Here is a 14680-nt window from a genome sequence, read left to right on the forward strand (position 1 = left end):
TTTTGTGTGTTGCATTTCCACCATAAAACTGGAACCGTAACCTTTATGCTAAATAACCATGGGAGATGCAATAATCTTATAGGTTAAACCCAGATGTAATTTCATACTCGAAAAAATTACATTGCCATCCCAAAACAGTGCAGGATGAATGAGTCGTTTTAGTTATTTAAGAGGCGGTGGCGGAGGGGGGACAATCTAGCGGTCGTGAGTCAGCATGTCTAAACATGTTTCTGGGTGTTTTCACGCTTGAAGTCCCAAGGTTGTCTCGACCCAAAACTTTCCCAGCTCCTGGCCACCTGTCACTCACACCACACAACAGGATTTGGGACCTTTATGCTAAAGAAGCATGCAAGATGCAAAAAATTGTAGATTAAACTATACCCATCCATCCATCCATCCATTTTCCAAACCACTTATCCTACTGGGTCGCGGGGGGTCCGGATCCTATCCCGGAAGCAATGGGCACGAGGCAGGGAACAACCCTGGATGGGGGGCCAGCCCGTCGCAGGGCACACTCACACACCATTCACTCTCACACGCACACCTACGGGCAATTTAGTAACTCCAATTAGCCTCAGCATGTTTTTGGACTGTGGGGGGAAACCGGAGTACCCGGAGGAAACCCCACGACGACATGGGGAGAACATGCAAACTCCACACATATGTGACTGCACCACCATGCCAAAATATATTTATAAAGAAGTTGCTTCAAATTTTCCGATGCAGAAATATGGAGATGCAAGCAAAAAAATGTATTAATTGATTCCATCCATCCATTTTCCAAACCGCTTATCCTACTGGGTTGCGGGGGGTCCGGAGCCTATCCCGGAAGCAATGGGCACGAGGCAGGGTTATTAATTGATTCGTAAGATGTAATTGGGTCAATCAACAAGCTGTTGCTGCAAGCATTTTCCAGTAGTTCATGCTCGAATGAAAAGTACCTAGTCTGGAGTAGGTTCTAAAAAATGGCTTCTGGAACTGCCTCCGAGGAACTACAGTCGGGCTGAGTTCCTGTAGTGTGAACACCAACACAAGTTCCTGGTTCTGGTTCCAGAAAATAGTCCCAGTAGTGTGAAAGCGCCATATAAATCATTAGATTTAGCCAATAGGTAAATCTTTGGTTTTCCAGAGAAAAAAATATTCTGCTGGTTTCACTGCTGGCATCCTGTGCTTGGTACTGGCAATAGTAGACGAAATACTTCACAAAAACACAGGTATTCATTAATGAATTTAGTGTAGTTGAGATGCAAGAATATTTCTATTTTCTCAATTTTTGCTCTATTATCTTCTGAGCAACTTCCAGGTTGGTGCTGTTGCTTGTGGCCAACCAATCAGCAAAGTTTACCATTGTAATCCCCACCCAGTAGTTCCTGGTCGAACCAAGGCCACGTCTTCAGTTCTGAACCCTGTTCTTTTCCTCCTTTTTACAAAGAAGGTTATACTGTTGCCGCACTACATCAAATAAATGAATCAATAATCAGCCTGACAACTTCACAGATCCTGTCTGAAGTACCCTGGAAGATACCTTAAGATGGGTTGCGTTCAAGTGAGAAGAGAGAGCTAATTATTTAGATGTTGTCTTTTGTGGCGTATCGAATGGTTTCAACTACGCTTTGTGGAGTTATTACATAATGCATTGTTAGTCACATTTAAACTTCAGTCGGTGAAATGTCAAGGAAAGCTTCAGTTTATTTTTAGTATACTTGAACCCTACATTCATGCATATAAAGCATCGTCTCCTCATCCTGCGCAGAAGAGTTTGTGATGAAGGTGGAGATAAAGGAAGAGCCAGAGGAGCAGCAGCATCTGCATCGGGAGCCGACCAATGACTGCAAAGCCCAGGAGGCCGTGCGGGTTAAGATGGAGGACAGGCACATGCCTTATGGCCGTAAGAGACCCTACGCTGAGGCCCAAGCGATCAGCTACTCTGAACTCCGGGAGCACAAGAGGTACTTAATGCCGGAATTTTCAGTCTTTCCTTTGGCTAGGTTTTTTTTTTTTTTTTTTTGCGTGTGTTACATATACTGCACCCTGTCCTCGACAGGTCACGTTCACCCCAGCCTCCAGTGAAGGAGGAAGAGGAAGACTTTGATGATACTCTGGTGGCTATTGACACTTGTGAGTTAGACGGCTTTGTTTCTGGTTGTCCTGGGTCACCATTTAGCAGCTTTTTAAACGCCACTGAATAATGACTGCTGGCTTACAGTAAAGCTTTTCTCTCGGTCTGGCAGACAATTGTGACCTGCACTTCAAGGTGTCTCGTGACCGGTACAGTGGCTACCCCCTCACTATCGAGGGCTTCGCCTATCTGTGGTCGGGCGCCCGGGCCTCTTATGGCGTCGCCAAAGGCCGTGTCTGCTATGAAGTCAAGGTAGTGCGTTTTATTACCTAGAGCATCGATGTGAATTCGTGAGCCCCTTTTTTGTTAAGCTGAAGTAACTGTTCCCTTATCAGATTAGTGATGAGATCCCAGTAAAGCGCCTGTCCACCAGCGAGCCTGATCCTCATGTCGTGAGAGTTGGTTGGTCCCTGGATTCCTGCAGGATGCAACTGGGTAAGAAGTTTCTTCCATTGAAAGACTGTGCAGATAACTGGTCTTTGGGGCTATTCATATGGCGGTTGGCCTTTTAGAGGCCTTCTGCTGGGCCCTAAGATCTGCTTAGTTCGGCCTAGTTTATGATGCTAAAGAACTGAGCTTGTTTTCCTGTTTTAGGTGAGGAGCCTTTCTCCTTTGGATATGGAGGAACAGGCAAGAAATTCTTGGACTGTAAATGTGAAGATTATGGCAAAAGGTTTGGAAAAAATGATGTCCTTGGTTGTTACATAGTAAGTGTTTACAGTGAAAATTTGTATAGTTACTTTTCTGTGGATCTGGACAAAACATGCTCGTATTGAGGTGATTCCTCTTAAGCTAACAGAGGTGTGAAATATGCTGCATTGAGTTGCATCAGCTAAGCACAAGTTCAGTCGTTAGGTTGCGTTAAACCTAGGTAGCTTTAAATTAGCGCCACATTCTTTGTTTGCTGCACCCCTGTTGCTTAAGTGACATCATAGATAGCAGCTACTAGACCTGGGCGATATGGCCAAAAATGTTATCGTGATAAAAATAGATTTTTATTATATTGTGTAATTTTTTTATTAGTTTGGAAAATGCAATGCAGAGGCAGTTTATGTCCATTACAGGCTACCAACCCACTGTAGATTTTTCATCTCTGGGGGACATTATCCCCTTTTAATTCTGTGTGGTGACCTATTTTAGCATTTTTATATGTGATAAAATGTTTTCCGAAGTCATGCAAAGCAGATAGTAGCAAAATACAGCAAATCTATGATCCGCCATCAGTCAGATTTTTTTCATATATCTTTTTTGTCCTCCGTGTCACCTGTAGGACTTTGAAAGTGGAGAAGATATCGAGATATGTTTTTCGAAGAATGGGAAATGGCTGGAGACAGCGTACTGCATCAAGAGAGAAGAGCTGGCCGGACGATCTCTTTTCCCGCACGTTCTGGTCAAGAACTGTGCAGTGGAGTTCAACTTTGGCCAGAAAGAGTCTTTCTTCCCTCAGCCAGACGGATATACCTTTATCCAGAATGTTCCAGTAGAGGACCGGGTCCGAGGCACCGTGGGACCTTCCTGTAAAGCTGAATGTGAGGTAAGTGGTAACTTTGTACATAGCTATAAACTATGGGTGATGCGGAACAGTCTAGATTTCCTGGCTAAAGTATCATGAATCGGGTACATTTCCTAAAGCTCCTGTATGCATAGTTGGAACCATTCAGTTGCATAGTACAAACTTTGTAAGTTACTCACGTTGTTAGCAACTACGCTTTTGGTAAATGGGCTGCAGAATAGCTGTTACTGAGGTGTTGTAGCACTCATAAATCACCTGGCAAGGGCACTGACGCATGCTTTTGCTCATAATGCTATTAAGATTATTAATCTGTCAAATAATAAATGATGCATATCCTTTTGTAATTGTATCCATTAGTATAGTGTAGTAAAATAGATTTATTGTCAGTTATATCTAACTCCGTATTCCTAGAACACCAAACCTGCTGGCGTTGACCCACGTGGAGCCCAAACAAAGATGATCTTTGAAGTCAGGGACGGATGCACGTCTCCGGTAGGGATCAGCCAGCATTGTCCGAGTTTTATTAGATTGTGAACTACTGACACACTTTTCTCAGTAAAGACAGACTCTATTAGTAGATAAGTTCTTTTTGGCTATACTTTATTTCAGGTAAATTTTGTTTAGTTCTTTTTTGTTTCATAATTATTGTTGAATTGAATTGATGAAATTATTGTTATTGTTTTTCTTAGGATTATTGAAATAAAAATAAAAATATTCGCGTATGTCTGTGACATAATTCACCGCTGAAGTGCATAGGATTGATGTTCCTGTAGTTGACAGTCTGCTTTTCTTACGAGGACACTGGGGATGAACCAACACAGAGCTACTTTTAAGTTTGTTCTTTAAATATGGAATAAAAAAGACTTTTGGGAAACACTTGCGAGTTTCAGTTGTTCTTTATGCGCTTAATTGGTTCGTAATTCACCAAGATCTATCGGTATTGTTGTAGGATGTTAATGTTAATGTTGTATTAATTACAAATATGCAGTAATGTTCCTACTAATACACAGCACAATGTACACAGAACCATGCATGCATGTAAAATTTTCCATCTGTCATGTTAGACATTGTCATCAACCACGCTGGTTGTTGAATGATCTACTTACGTGTCGCTTAGTTGTAAATTATTGCCTTATCATCTCTCTTTCCATTGCTGTGATGATAGTGTTGCATTTTCTTTACAATAAATTCATGCTTTACATACACAGATGTTAATATTTCCAACTACAAAAGTATGCAGCTGGACACTTGTTTTGGCATTAAATTAAACTAATAAATCAATTGCAGTAGCCTTGCACAGTAATGGCAAATGGCGATTTACTTTTAACAACACAATTCCATGAATTTGTTTCATACAAAATAAAACATCACTCATTGCTGCAAAAGGATATACCCTTGAATCTAGAACTGAATGATATTGGAAAAATTCATATTGTGATATTTACCTCAAACGTTACCCAAAATAAACAATTGCCAAAAAAGAAATTATTTACCAGTAGAGTCTGTCTGGGAAAGGCAAGTCAATATGCTGTATCGTCATAGTGCAATGCATTACTGAAGTGTTGTGGTGGCGCTGATTTAAACAAACCTACTGCACTGCCACTCATATTGAAGTGTAGCACAGTATGTAATACTTGATACTATGTTACTGTTTTATGTATTTACTGTACTGTACATTTCAATATCTTAATGTACTCTATACTTGTATAAAGAGGTTTACTGAAGGTATGCTTCATGTCATACCTACTGTGTCTCTTGATTACCTTGTTTTCCCTTGTGCTTCATTTAATCTCTCGTTTCTTTTTTCATCATGGCCCCTAAGCGTGCAAAACCTACTGCTTATGTTGGACGTAAGAGGCCACGTCGAGTGATTGACCTGGAAACCAAAATAAAACTGATTAAAGACTACGAAGGTGGAAAATCGGTGATGGTTATTGCTCGCCAGACAGGCATGTCCCATTCCACCATAGTTACAATATTGAAAAACAAGAACAAAGTAACAGAAGCTGTTAAAGGATCTGCTTCATTGAAAACAACGAGACTGACAAAAATTCGAGAAGGGCCTATATCAGACATGGAGAAACTTCTAATAACCTGGATGGAAGATCAGACACAGAAGCGTATCCCGCTCAGCACCATGATGATCACGGCCAAAGCAAAAAGTTTGTTTGCGATGTTGAAAGAAAAGGCTGGACCCGACTATGATGTTGAATTTACCGCTAGCTCTGGGTGGCTTAAACGTTTCAAAAACCGTTATTCGTTACAAAGTGCGAAAGCGAGTGGGGAGTCGGCGAGCGCTGATGTGAAGGCAGCTGAGGCATTTTTGGAATCTCTAGATAAGTTGATTGTGGAGGAAAATTACTTGCCAGAGCAAATTTTCAATATGGATGAAACCTCCCTATTCTGGAGACAAATGCCAGAAAGGACTTCCATCCGTAAGGAGGCGAGGTCAAGGCCAGGTTTCAAGGCTTTTAAAGACAGGATAACAGTCTTGCTTGGGGGCAATGTTGCAGGCTACAAACTGAAACCCTTTGTGATCTGGCACAGTAAGAACCCTAGGGCCTTCAAACATATCGATAAGCACACACTGCCAGTGTACTACAGGAGCAATAGAAAGTCATGGATGACCCAGCTTCTCTTCCAAGATGCCCTCCTGAATTGCTATGCCAGCGAAATGGAGAAGTACTGCCTGGAGAGTGATATACCTTTCAAGATATTGCTTATTATTGATGATGCTCCCGGACATCCTCCTTTCATTGGTGATCTTCATCCCAATATCAAAGTGGTGTTTCTCCCTCCAAACAACAGCTCTTTGATCCAACCAATGGATCAGGGAGTTATTGCAGCTTTTAAAGCTTACTACATGAGGAGGACCTTCGCCCAGGCTATTGATGCATCCGAAGAAAACACTGAAAAGAGACTGAGGCAATTCTGGAAGGATTACAACATCTATGACTGCATCAAGAACCTTGCTTGGGCTTGGGGTGATGTCACGAAAGAGTGTATGAATGGCATCTGGAAGAAGACACTCAAGAGGTTTGTCCATGACTTCAAAGGATTTGCCAAGGATGAAGAGGTTGCAACAGTCACCAAGGCTGTGGTTGAGATGGCAAACAACTTCAACTTGGGTGTCAATGAGGACGATATTATGGATCTCCTGGGGATGGGTCCTGATGAACTGACCAATGAGGAGTTGTTGGAACTGGAACAGGAACGCATAGCTGAAGAAGAGGCACGAGAAAAGGAAACTGCAGGAAAAGAAAAAGAACAACACCCCCCAAGAAAATTCACAGTGAAGGGTTTAGCAGAAGCTTTTGCAGACCTCCAGAAGCTCCTTAAGAAGTTTGAAAAGATGGATCCCAACACCAAAAGGTTTTCATTAATAGAGAGGAATGTTCACGGTGCATTATCTGCTTACAAGCAAATCTATGATGAAAAAAAGAAACAGGTCAAGCAAACCATATTTATGAAATGAGTGGCAGCTCCTCTGAAGAGGTTCAGGCAGCTCCTTCAGGAGTTATTCCAGAAGAAGGCGTTGTCATCGCAGGAGATGACAGATACATGCAAGTTAGTGCTGTTGAGGACATGGAACAAGATGTGGAGCTGGAGATTTTAACAAAAAAAATTAAGAAGTACAAATTAATCAAATATTTGAAATAGCTTACAGAATAAGGATATAAAGAAAATATTTTTGTACAGCTGTATAGTGTGTTTATGTTTCACGCTGTTTTCACCAAAGAGTTAAAAAGATTTTCAAAAGATAAGTAAGTTAAGGTTAATTTATTATCAGAGAAAGAGATTTTTATGAATTTAGTGCAGCCTAAGTGTACAGTGTTTTTAGAGTCTACAGTGGTGTCCTAGGCTTCCACATCACTCACCACTCAGTCATCAACTCACCCAGTGCAACTTCCAGTCCTGCAAGCTCCTTTCATGGTGAGTGTCCTATACAGGAGTACTGTTTATCTTTTATAACATATTTTTACTGCACCTTTTCTATGTTTAAATATGTTTAAATTGCCTGCAGTGTTCAGTAAGGTAACATGCTGTACAGGTACAGTGCAATACAGTAACGTGCTGTACAGGTACAGTGCAGTACAGTAACGTGCTGTACAGTGCAGTACAGTAACGTGCTGTACAGGTGCAGTACAGTAACATGCTGTGCAGGTACAGTGCAATACAGTAACATGCTGTGCAGGTACAGTGCAATACAGTAACATGCTGTGCAGGTACAGTGCAGTACAGTAACATGCTGTGCAGGTGCAGTACAGTAACATGCTGTGCAGGTGCATTACAGTAACATGCTGTGCAGGTACAGTGCAGTACAGTAACATGCTGTGCAGGTACAGTGCAGTAACATGCTGTTCCACCTAGGTCTGTGTAAGTGCACTCTATGATGTTCACATAGTGACAGAATCACCTAACGGCTTGTTTCTCAGAATGTGTCCCCATCGTTAAGCAAACCTTTTTAATGACAACCATAACAACCTAAATGTACATCTAAAATGAACAGCAACATAATCAGGTTCTCAATATCGTGTCTATGGATCCGAACTGTCAGTTCTTATTTGCTTGTTTGCCTCTTTCAGAGGAAACTTCAAGTGTCTGTGAAGAAAGTAACAGCCCAGCAGCCACAGCATCTTTTTTTAAAAAAAGAGACACTGGATAAATAAGGTAAAAAGTCAGTGGTGGTATGGAGCTGCTTTCGCAGTTTAATGTCCGACATACAGTACAGGCCAAAGGTTTGGACACACCTTCTCATTCAATGTGTTGTCTTTATTTTCATGACCATTTACATTGGTAGATTCTCACTGAAGGCATCAAAACTATGAATGAACACATGTGGAGTTATGTACTTAACAAAAATAGGTGACATAACTGAAAACATGTTTTATATTCTAGTTTCTTCAAAATAGCCACCCTTTGCTCTGCAAAATAGCCACTCTTGGCATTCTCTCGAGCTTCAAGAGGTAGTCACCTGAAATGGTTTTCCAACCGTCTTGAAGGAGTTCCCAGAGGTGTTTAGCAAGTGTGCAAAGCAGTAATCAGAGCAAAGGGTGGCAATTTTAAGAAACTAGAATATAAAACATGTTTTCAGTTATGTCACCTTTTTTTGTTAAGTACGTAACTCCACATGTGTTCATTCATAGTTTTGATGCCTTCAGTGAGAATCTACCAATGGTCATGAAAATAAAGACAACACATTGAATGAGAAGGTGTGTCCAAACTTTTGACCTGTACTGTACAACAGACTGGTGCTGTTTAGTGTAAACCCTGCTGAAAACCTGTGCAATATCAGAAATACTGTGTTGTTATCCAGTAGAACATACAAAAAGCATATCACTTCCTTTCACAGATACCAGCAGAACGTTACGATTTACACGAGGGTGGAGCGTGGGTCACTTGACAGCTGTGTTTTTTTTTGGTATGAACAGCAGTGACAGGACGCTAATGTGGCAGTTCCAGACTGAAGCCCAGATCTTCTCCTGCCCCTTTGCTTTGAAATGGTTCCCCGAAGCGTTGCATAACATTGGTGGTGGTCTTCTCCACAGATGGGACTCTGGATGAAGATGATGAATCACTCAGGGCTTCCCTGGAGTTTCCCGGATCACCTCATATCATCCCCAGTGCTGTGCATGTTGTTAGCTGTGGGCTGCAGGAATGATGTCGCTTACTGAACAAGCCAACGTAAAGAGGAAGGAGTTGGAGTTACAGGCCACAGACTAAAGGTTAACGCAACAATGGTAGCAGCAGACATCATACGGTTTTGTCCACAAACAAAGCTACTAGAACCTACAGTATTACTGTGGCATTTGCTGTTTGTAGTGTGCTGCATACATTGTATGGCTCACTGGGGTAGTGAGTTAGTGATATGCACAGTAAACAGTGAGTTCCACTATGCAATGAAAATCATACTGTCCTTTTACTTAACAAATTAACACAAAACAGATTAGAAGTACAGTTTGTTGCAAGTGTAAATTAAGGCGCATGTACAGTAACAAGAATAAATACAATTATCATGAGAAATACATAGACTTGGTGCAATGTAACATTGTGACAATGTACCTGTACTACTACTTTTACAAATGACAAATAAAGCATCATTTCTTTTCCTACAGTGTATTTCTGGGGCAGGATCTACTTTTGACTGGTATTGTACATGCTGCGAGAATGTTCTAGACCTTCCTGGAAGATGGCTAAGTTGCACAAATTTGCAGTACTAGCCCTTAAAATGTTCAGTGAGCTCAGTTAATAATGAAAGAAGAGAGTGAATGTTTCAAAACTTAGTGAGAACTTGCATTTAGTTCTGTTAGATAACCAGGTAAAATATAAGCATTTGTAATGTTGCACGTCAAATGTTTAATCCCTTACAGATTAATATTTAGTTTTTGTTTTTGTCGAGAGAAATTCAGGTCTAGTATTTTCAGTCATGAAGCACTCAGTGTGGATTTCTCGGAGTATAATGTGAGGTGCCACCAGGGGGCAGAAGACCCAGTTTTTCAAGTGCCTGCAGGAAGGACACCATGAAAGTATGACAGTGGCCTACCTTATAGACAGCTGGCTCGAGTTATTTCCCCATCCATTTAAATTTTGTGTGAATTGCTTTCTGCAGAAATATTTTCCTTTTTTTTTTTTTACGATTTAGGTTGGATATTTACTGACTTCCGGTTTTGTGTCATACTCGGGCATAAAGTACAGAATTTACAAACTTCTACTCACCAGTTCCTTAGGTGCTACGCTGTGTAATCACTCACATATCAGACTACAGCATCACTTCCATACCTCATACTATACCACAAGCAAGGCCGACCAAAGGCATAAACTGACCGTGTGCCGCTTAGGGCCCAGCAGCCACCTGGGGGTTACCCCCTTCTGACCAGCTTGTCAGGATAGGAAGTAAGATGACAAATGACAACTAAAGCTAATCAAATTTTGTCTTGGAGGGCCAACATGTTAAGATCTGCCAAAGCATTGGGAACCTCTACTATAGTACAGTAAGAATACCATTTAGGTACTGGTTACGTATAAAGCTCCCTGCCCAGGGGGTCCACATTTTTGCTCCCTCCGGGCCCCCTGCTAGACAGTCTACATTTTTGCTCCCTGCCACATAGTCCACATTTTCATTCCCTCCTGGCTCCCTGCTAGATAGTCCACATTTTCGCTCCCTCCTGGCTCCCTGCTAGACAGTCCACATTTTTGCTCCCTCCCACCCCCCTTCCAGACAGTCCACATTTTTGCTCCCTCCCAACTCGCTGTCAGATGGTCCATATTTTTGCTCTCTCCCAGCTGTCAGCATACCTAAACTAAGTATACAGTGTTCTTGATTGACTGTAGGCTGGGAGCGTGCAAGACTGTGGAATATCCCGGGGTTCTGAATAACTGCGTTGAGAAACACTGATATAAATAACAGTTTTTTTTTCTAAACACTGAAACACTAACCGTGATCTTCGAAGCATTATCTCTGAAACCATTAACACATGTAGCCAAGGCATTTACCAACCTGAATGGAAGTTCTCTGCTTTAACCCAGTTTGTAAGTTAACACACTTCTAGCAAAACTAAACATTGGTCTCTACATTCCTACACTATCTTGCCAATTTAGCCTAAGTTCCTTTCTCCATTTTTCTTAGCACAATTTTTTTATTTTCTTCTACTGTACTTTGTTGTTTGAGCAGCATTAGAACATTTTGAAAAAATATAGAAATACCTTTATCCCCTTATTTGTATTTATAATGTGTTATTTTGGGAATTCACATCCATACACGTTTGGATACCAGTGTGTATGTGTGTATGTGTTTGCTGCATGTATGACAGCACCTTTTTGGAATCTGCTATGGCCTGCAAACAGGCAATGCTAAAGCCACAAGTGTCTTTCATTTACACTGTTAGCGTGTACTTGTTGCTTTGTGTGCCAATACAAATGATGGTTTGTGTGTTCTGTACTGAGACAAAAACACAATTTTTGAAAGAGTGTGAAGAATTTTTCAAGAACTGCTTTTTAGAGTTAAATTTTTTTACTGGTTTGGAGTAAGGTTTTGTAGTTACTGTGTAGAGCTTTGCAAAAATAGCCTATAGTTTCATAGACAGTGCCTAAGCAATCAGAAAAAAAGCTGCAATTACATAATTGACACCATCAGAGAAAATTTTGTGTTTTATGTTTTGATTTCCTGATTTTAACTCCTCTAAGACAGAGTAAATAATTCTGTTTATTCTGCTAAATAGAATTTACTTACTATAGTGTATTTTCCTGTAGTTCCATAATCAGAAATCTCTACACTTCACTTATTTGTCTAGGGGGTAGGGGGATCTCACCAGAACCTGGGAGGCCTAAGACTTGTGGCCAGGCTGTGGGCTGCACCCTGTGGAAGAAAGAACATCCTTCAAGATGATTCTTAGAAAATAAGGCATCAGAGTGAAAATTAGACTAACCTAAGTTATATAAAGTAATAATGAGGATTTTGATGATTCAGAATGGTAAACATCTACTGGAAAAGTAACATATGTATTTATTATCTGTTTAATCCATCCATCCATCCATTTTCCAAACTGCTTGTCCTACTGGGTCGCAGGGGGTCCGGAGCCTATCCCGGAAGCAATGGGCACGAGGCAGGGAACAACCCTGGATAGGGGGCCAGCCCATCGCAGGGCACACTCACGCACCATTCACTCACACATGCACACCTATGGGCAATTTAGTAACTCCAATTAGCCTCAGCATGTTTTTGGACTGTGGGGGGGAAACCGGAGTACCCGGAGGAAACCCCACGACGACATGGGGAGAACATGCAAACTCCGCACATATGTGACCCAGGTGGAGACTCGAACCCGGGTCCCAGAGGAACTTAATTGCAATATTTAGATTTCAAAAGTAAAGCTCTACAAAAACCCTGGTCAGCTGTAAGACCTGGCTTGTCTTCAGAATCTTTTTCGACTAAGACTTTCATCATGAAATTTTGTAAATCCCTTCTGCACAAAAGGCTCTTAAATATTATCCGATTCTCATCTAAATCATTATAATAAAGACAATCTTATTTAGTTGAAACAATGTTTCACAATGCCATATTCATACTGAACATACTGGTAAGTATATGAGCTATGATACTTAGTGAATCTCCTTTAGCAACAAAATGTCAACAGCAGTGGTTTCCTGGAGATCAGCTCCCTCTATATCGGGGGTGTCAAACTCCATTTTCCCCTCATTAAACACCTAATTCAACTCGCTGTGCTAATTATCACATGCCTCTTCAGCTAAATCATTTGTGGTAGAACAGGGAAAGAACTAAGCTACACAGGGCTCCAGTACTGGAGTTTGACACCCCTGCTCTATAGTGACCTCCCATGAACCCAGATGATATCAAGTGCAACATAATACCTGCAAATCCTTATCAGTTACCCTAGGGGTTTTCTATCACTTTTTTTAGGATTTTATGGCATGCTCGTGTACTGAAATAATTATTTTAGTAATACTCCTACTCGCTTTATGTGTAAAACTACTATACTGGGAAACTGCACAATCCATTTTCACTTACAATACACTTACAAATGAATGACGGCAATCGTGCAAGACAATTTGCATGCATGTTCTAAAACATTTCGAAATGTGTGTGCAACAATCTGAAACGACGTTCCTCTGTGTAAAAGTGACATCATGGTACGGGGATTACGGTCGTTGTTTTGCAAATGTCACCTGTCAACAGAAATGCAGCCTTTTCGACATAAGAAAAATTATTTCTGATTCAGATTACATAGTGCTACAAAATAGTTCGCAATCCTCCGCTAATTGCTGCTTCAATCAAAAAAAGTGCAGGGAAGGGATAACTGAAATGGGTTTTTTCCCTCCGTTGAACGGAAACTGGAAGTTACTGTTATGTTTACTCTGACGATGACGCAATTTCGTACGGAGAAGTAATTGGCTATATTTCCCTGCTCGAGGCCAGAGCAGACAGCGTTACTGTCCAATGAGAGGGGCCGAAGTAAAAGCAACAATTGTGTAATGGTCGGGGAAGGAAGGAGGGGTTATCGTCCATTTTGTGGAGCTAATACTGCCAAGCAAAGCGAGGGAGTTTGCGTGGTGGGAATAAACCAAACAGGTCTGGCGTTTTGTACATCTTTTTATGTGTATTGCAATGCATTATGCACCGTAGCGCCGATCGACGAGCGTATGGTGTACGGGGGCCGCATTTGCATAATTGGTGGCGCTTCTGTGAATGATAGCTGTCTTGCTAGCTGGCCTGCAGCTGCAGTAACAGTTCCTGCTTTAATGTCATAAAGTGCGGCTCATCCATTCATTTCTGGCCCGATCGATCAAGCTATTTAAAACTGCCTTTCAGCCGATTATGCAAAAATAGTTTGTCTTGGGTAACGGGCCGATTACAGCGTTGAATTATATGCACTTATATTATCGATGTGTGTCGGTAACTGGTTTATTGATGATTCCGGTGGCCGCGCTTTTATTTATATTGCTGTGTTTTGTTTTAAAAAATTTCCTTGCAGTGTTTTTGGGAGAGAGGCCGTTTTCACGATTTTGGCTAAATCATGAGTGGAGTAAATGTAAAGAAATTAAAGGTCAACGAGCTCAAAGAGGAACTCCAGCGGCGAGGCCTGGACACCCGCGGCCTGAAAGCGGATCTCGTCGACAGGCTGCAGGCGGCACTCGAGGCCGAGGCCACTGGCGAGGGGGGCGGGCCGCCGGGACCAATGGATGAAGCGTGTGTGGGCGGCGAGGAGGCTGAGCACGGAGACGGAGCCGGCGAGGGGTACCAGGAGGAAGGTATCGTAAATCACTAATATTAAATATCTTAACACTGTCGTTTTTACTTTTAATCAAGCTTCTCTATTGATCCATGGAGCTTCTCCATCTATCGCTCCCATCCAAACTAAATTAAGGATTTATAAAAATAGTTGCCTGCCGCTGGCACTTTTTGCAGTTGTTGGTAAACAGTTTTAAGGAATCCTCCAGGGAAACTCGTGATATGCCCCGAGAAGTAGTCAGGCTTTATGCAATGAATTTGAGGTATGACTGCAATGGTGTAGTTATTCAGGACTTTTCTT

At 41.6% G+C, this 14680-nt stretch overlaps 1 protein-coding gene across 8 annotated transcripts in view; it reads left to right on the forward strand.

Annotated features, from left to right (window-relative positions):
• hnrnpul1l (heterogeneous nuclear ribonucleoprotein U-like 1 like) overlaps nt 1-14680 on the forward strand; it is a 46348-nt gene that overhangs the window by 15553 nt on the left and 16115 nt on the right. For 3 of the 8 annotated variants that reach the window (XR_007383319.1, XR_007383320.1, XR_007383321.1), the window contains 9 exons: nt 2045-2118; nt 2232-2371; nt 2455-2554; nt 2714-2826; nt 3390-3653; nt 4044-4124; nt 5455-7565; nt 8219-8303; nt 9182-9752. The exons of 2 other annotated variants lie outside the window; for them this stretch is intronic. Coding sequence is in view for 2 of the 6 variants with exons in the window: in XM_048982508.1 (XP_048838465.1) it covers nt 14165-14399 (235 nt within the window). In the remaining 4 variants the exon portion in view is untranslated. Of the gene's footprint in view, nt 1-1753; nt 1950-2044; nt 2119-2231; nt 2372-2454; nt 2555-2713; nt 2827-3389; nt 3654-4043; nt 4125-5454; nt 7566-8218; nt 8304-9181; nt 9753-13594; nt 13720-14122; nt 14400-14680 lie in introns of those variants that run through there. 3 more of the 8 variants (XM_048982508.1, XM_048982509.1, XR_007383322.1) reach the window with 2 other exon arrangements.

Source organism: Brienomyrus brachyistius, chromosome 18 (assembly GCF_023856365.1).
Source record: "Brienomyrus brachyistius isolate T26 chromosome 18, BBRACH_0.4, whole genome shotgun sequence".
NCBI lineage: Eukaryota > Metazoa > Chordata > Actinopteri > Osteoglossiformes > Mormyridae > Brienomyrus > Brienomyrus brachyistius.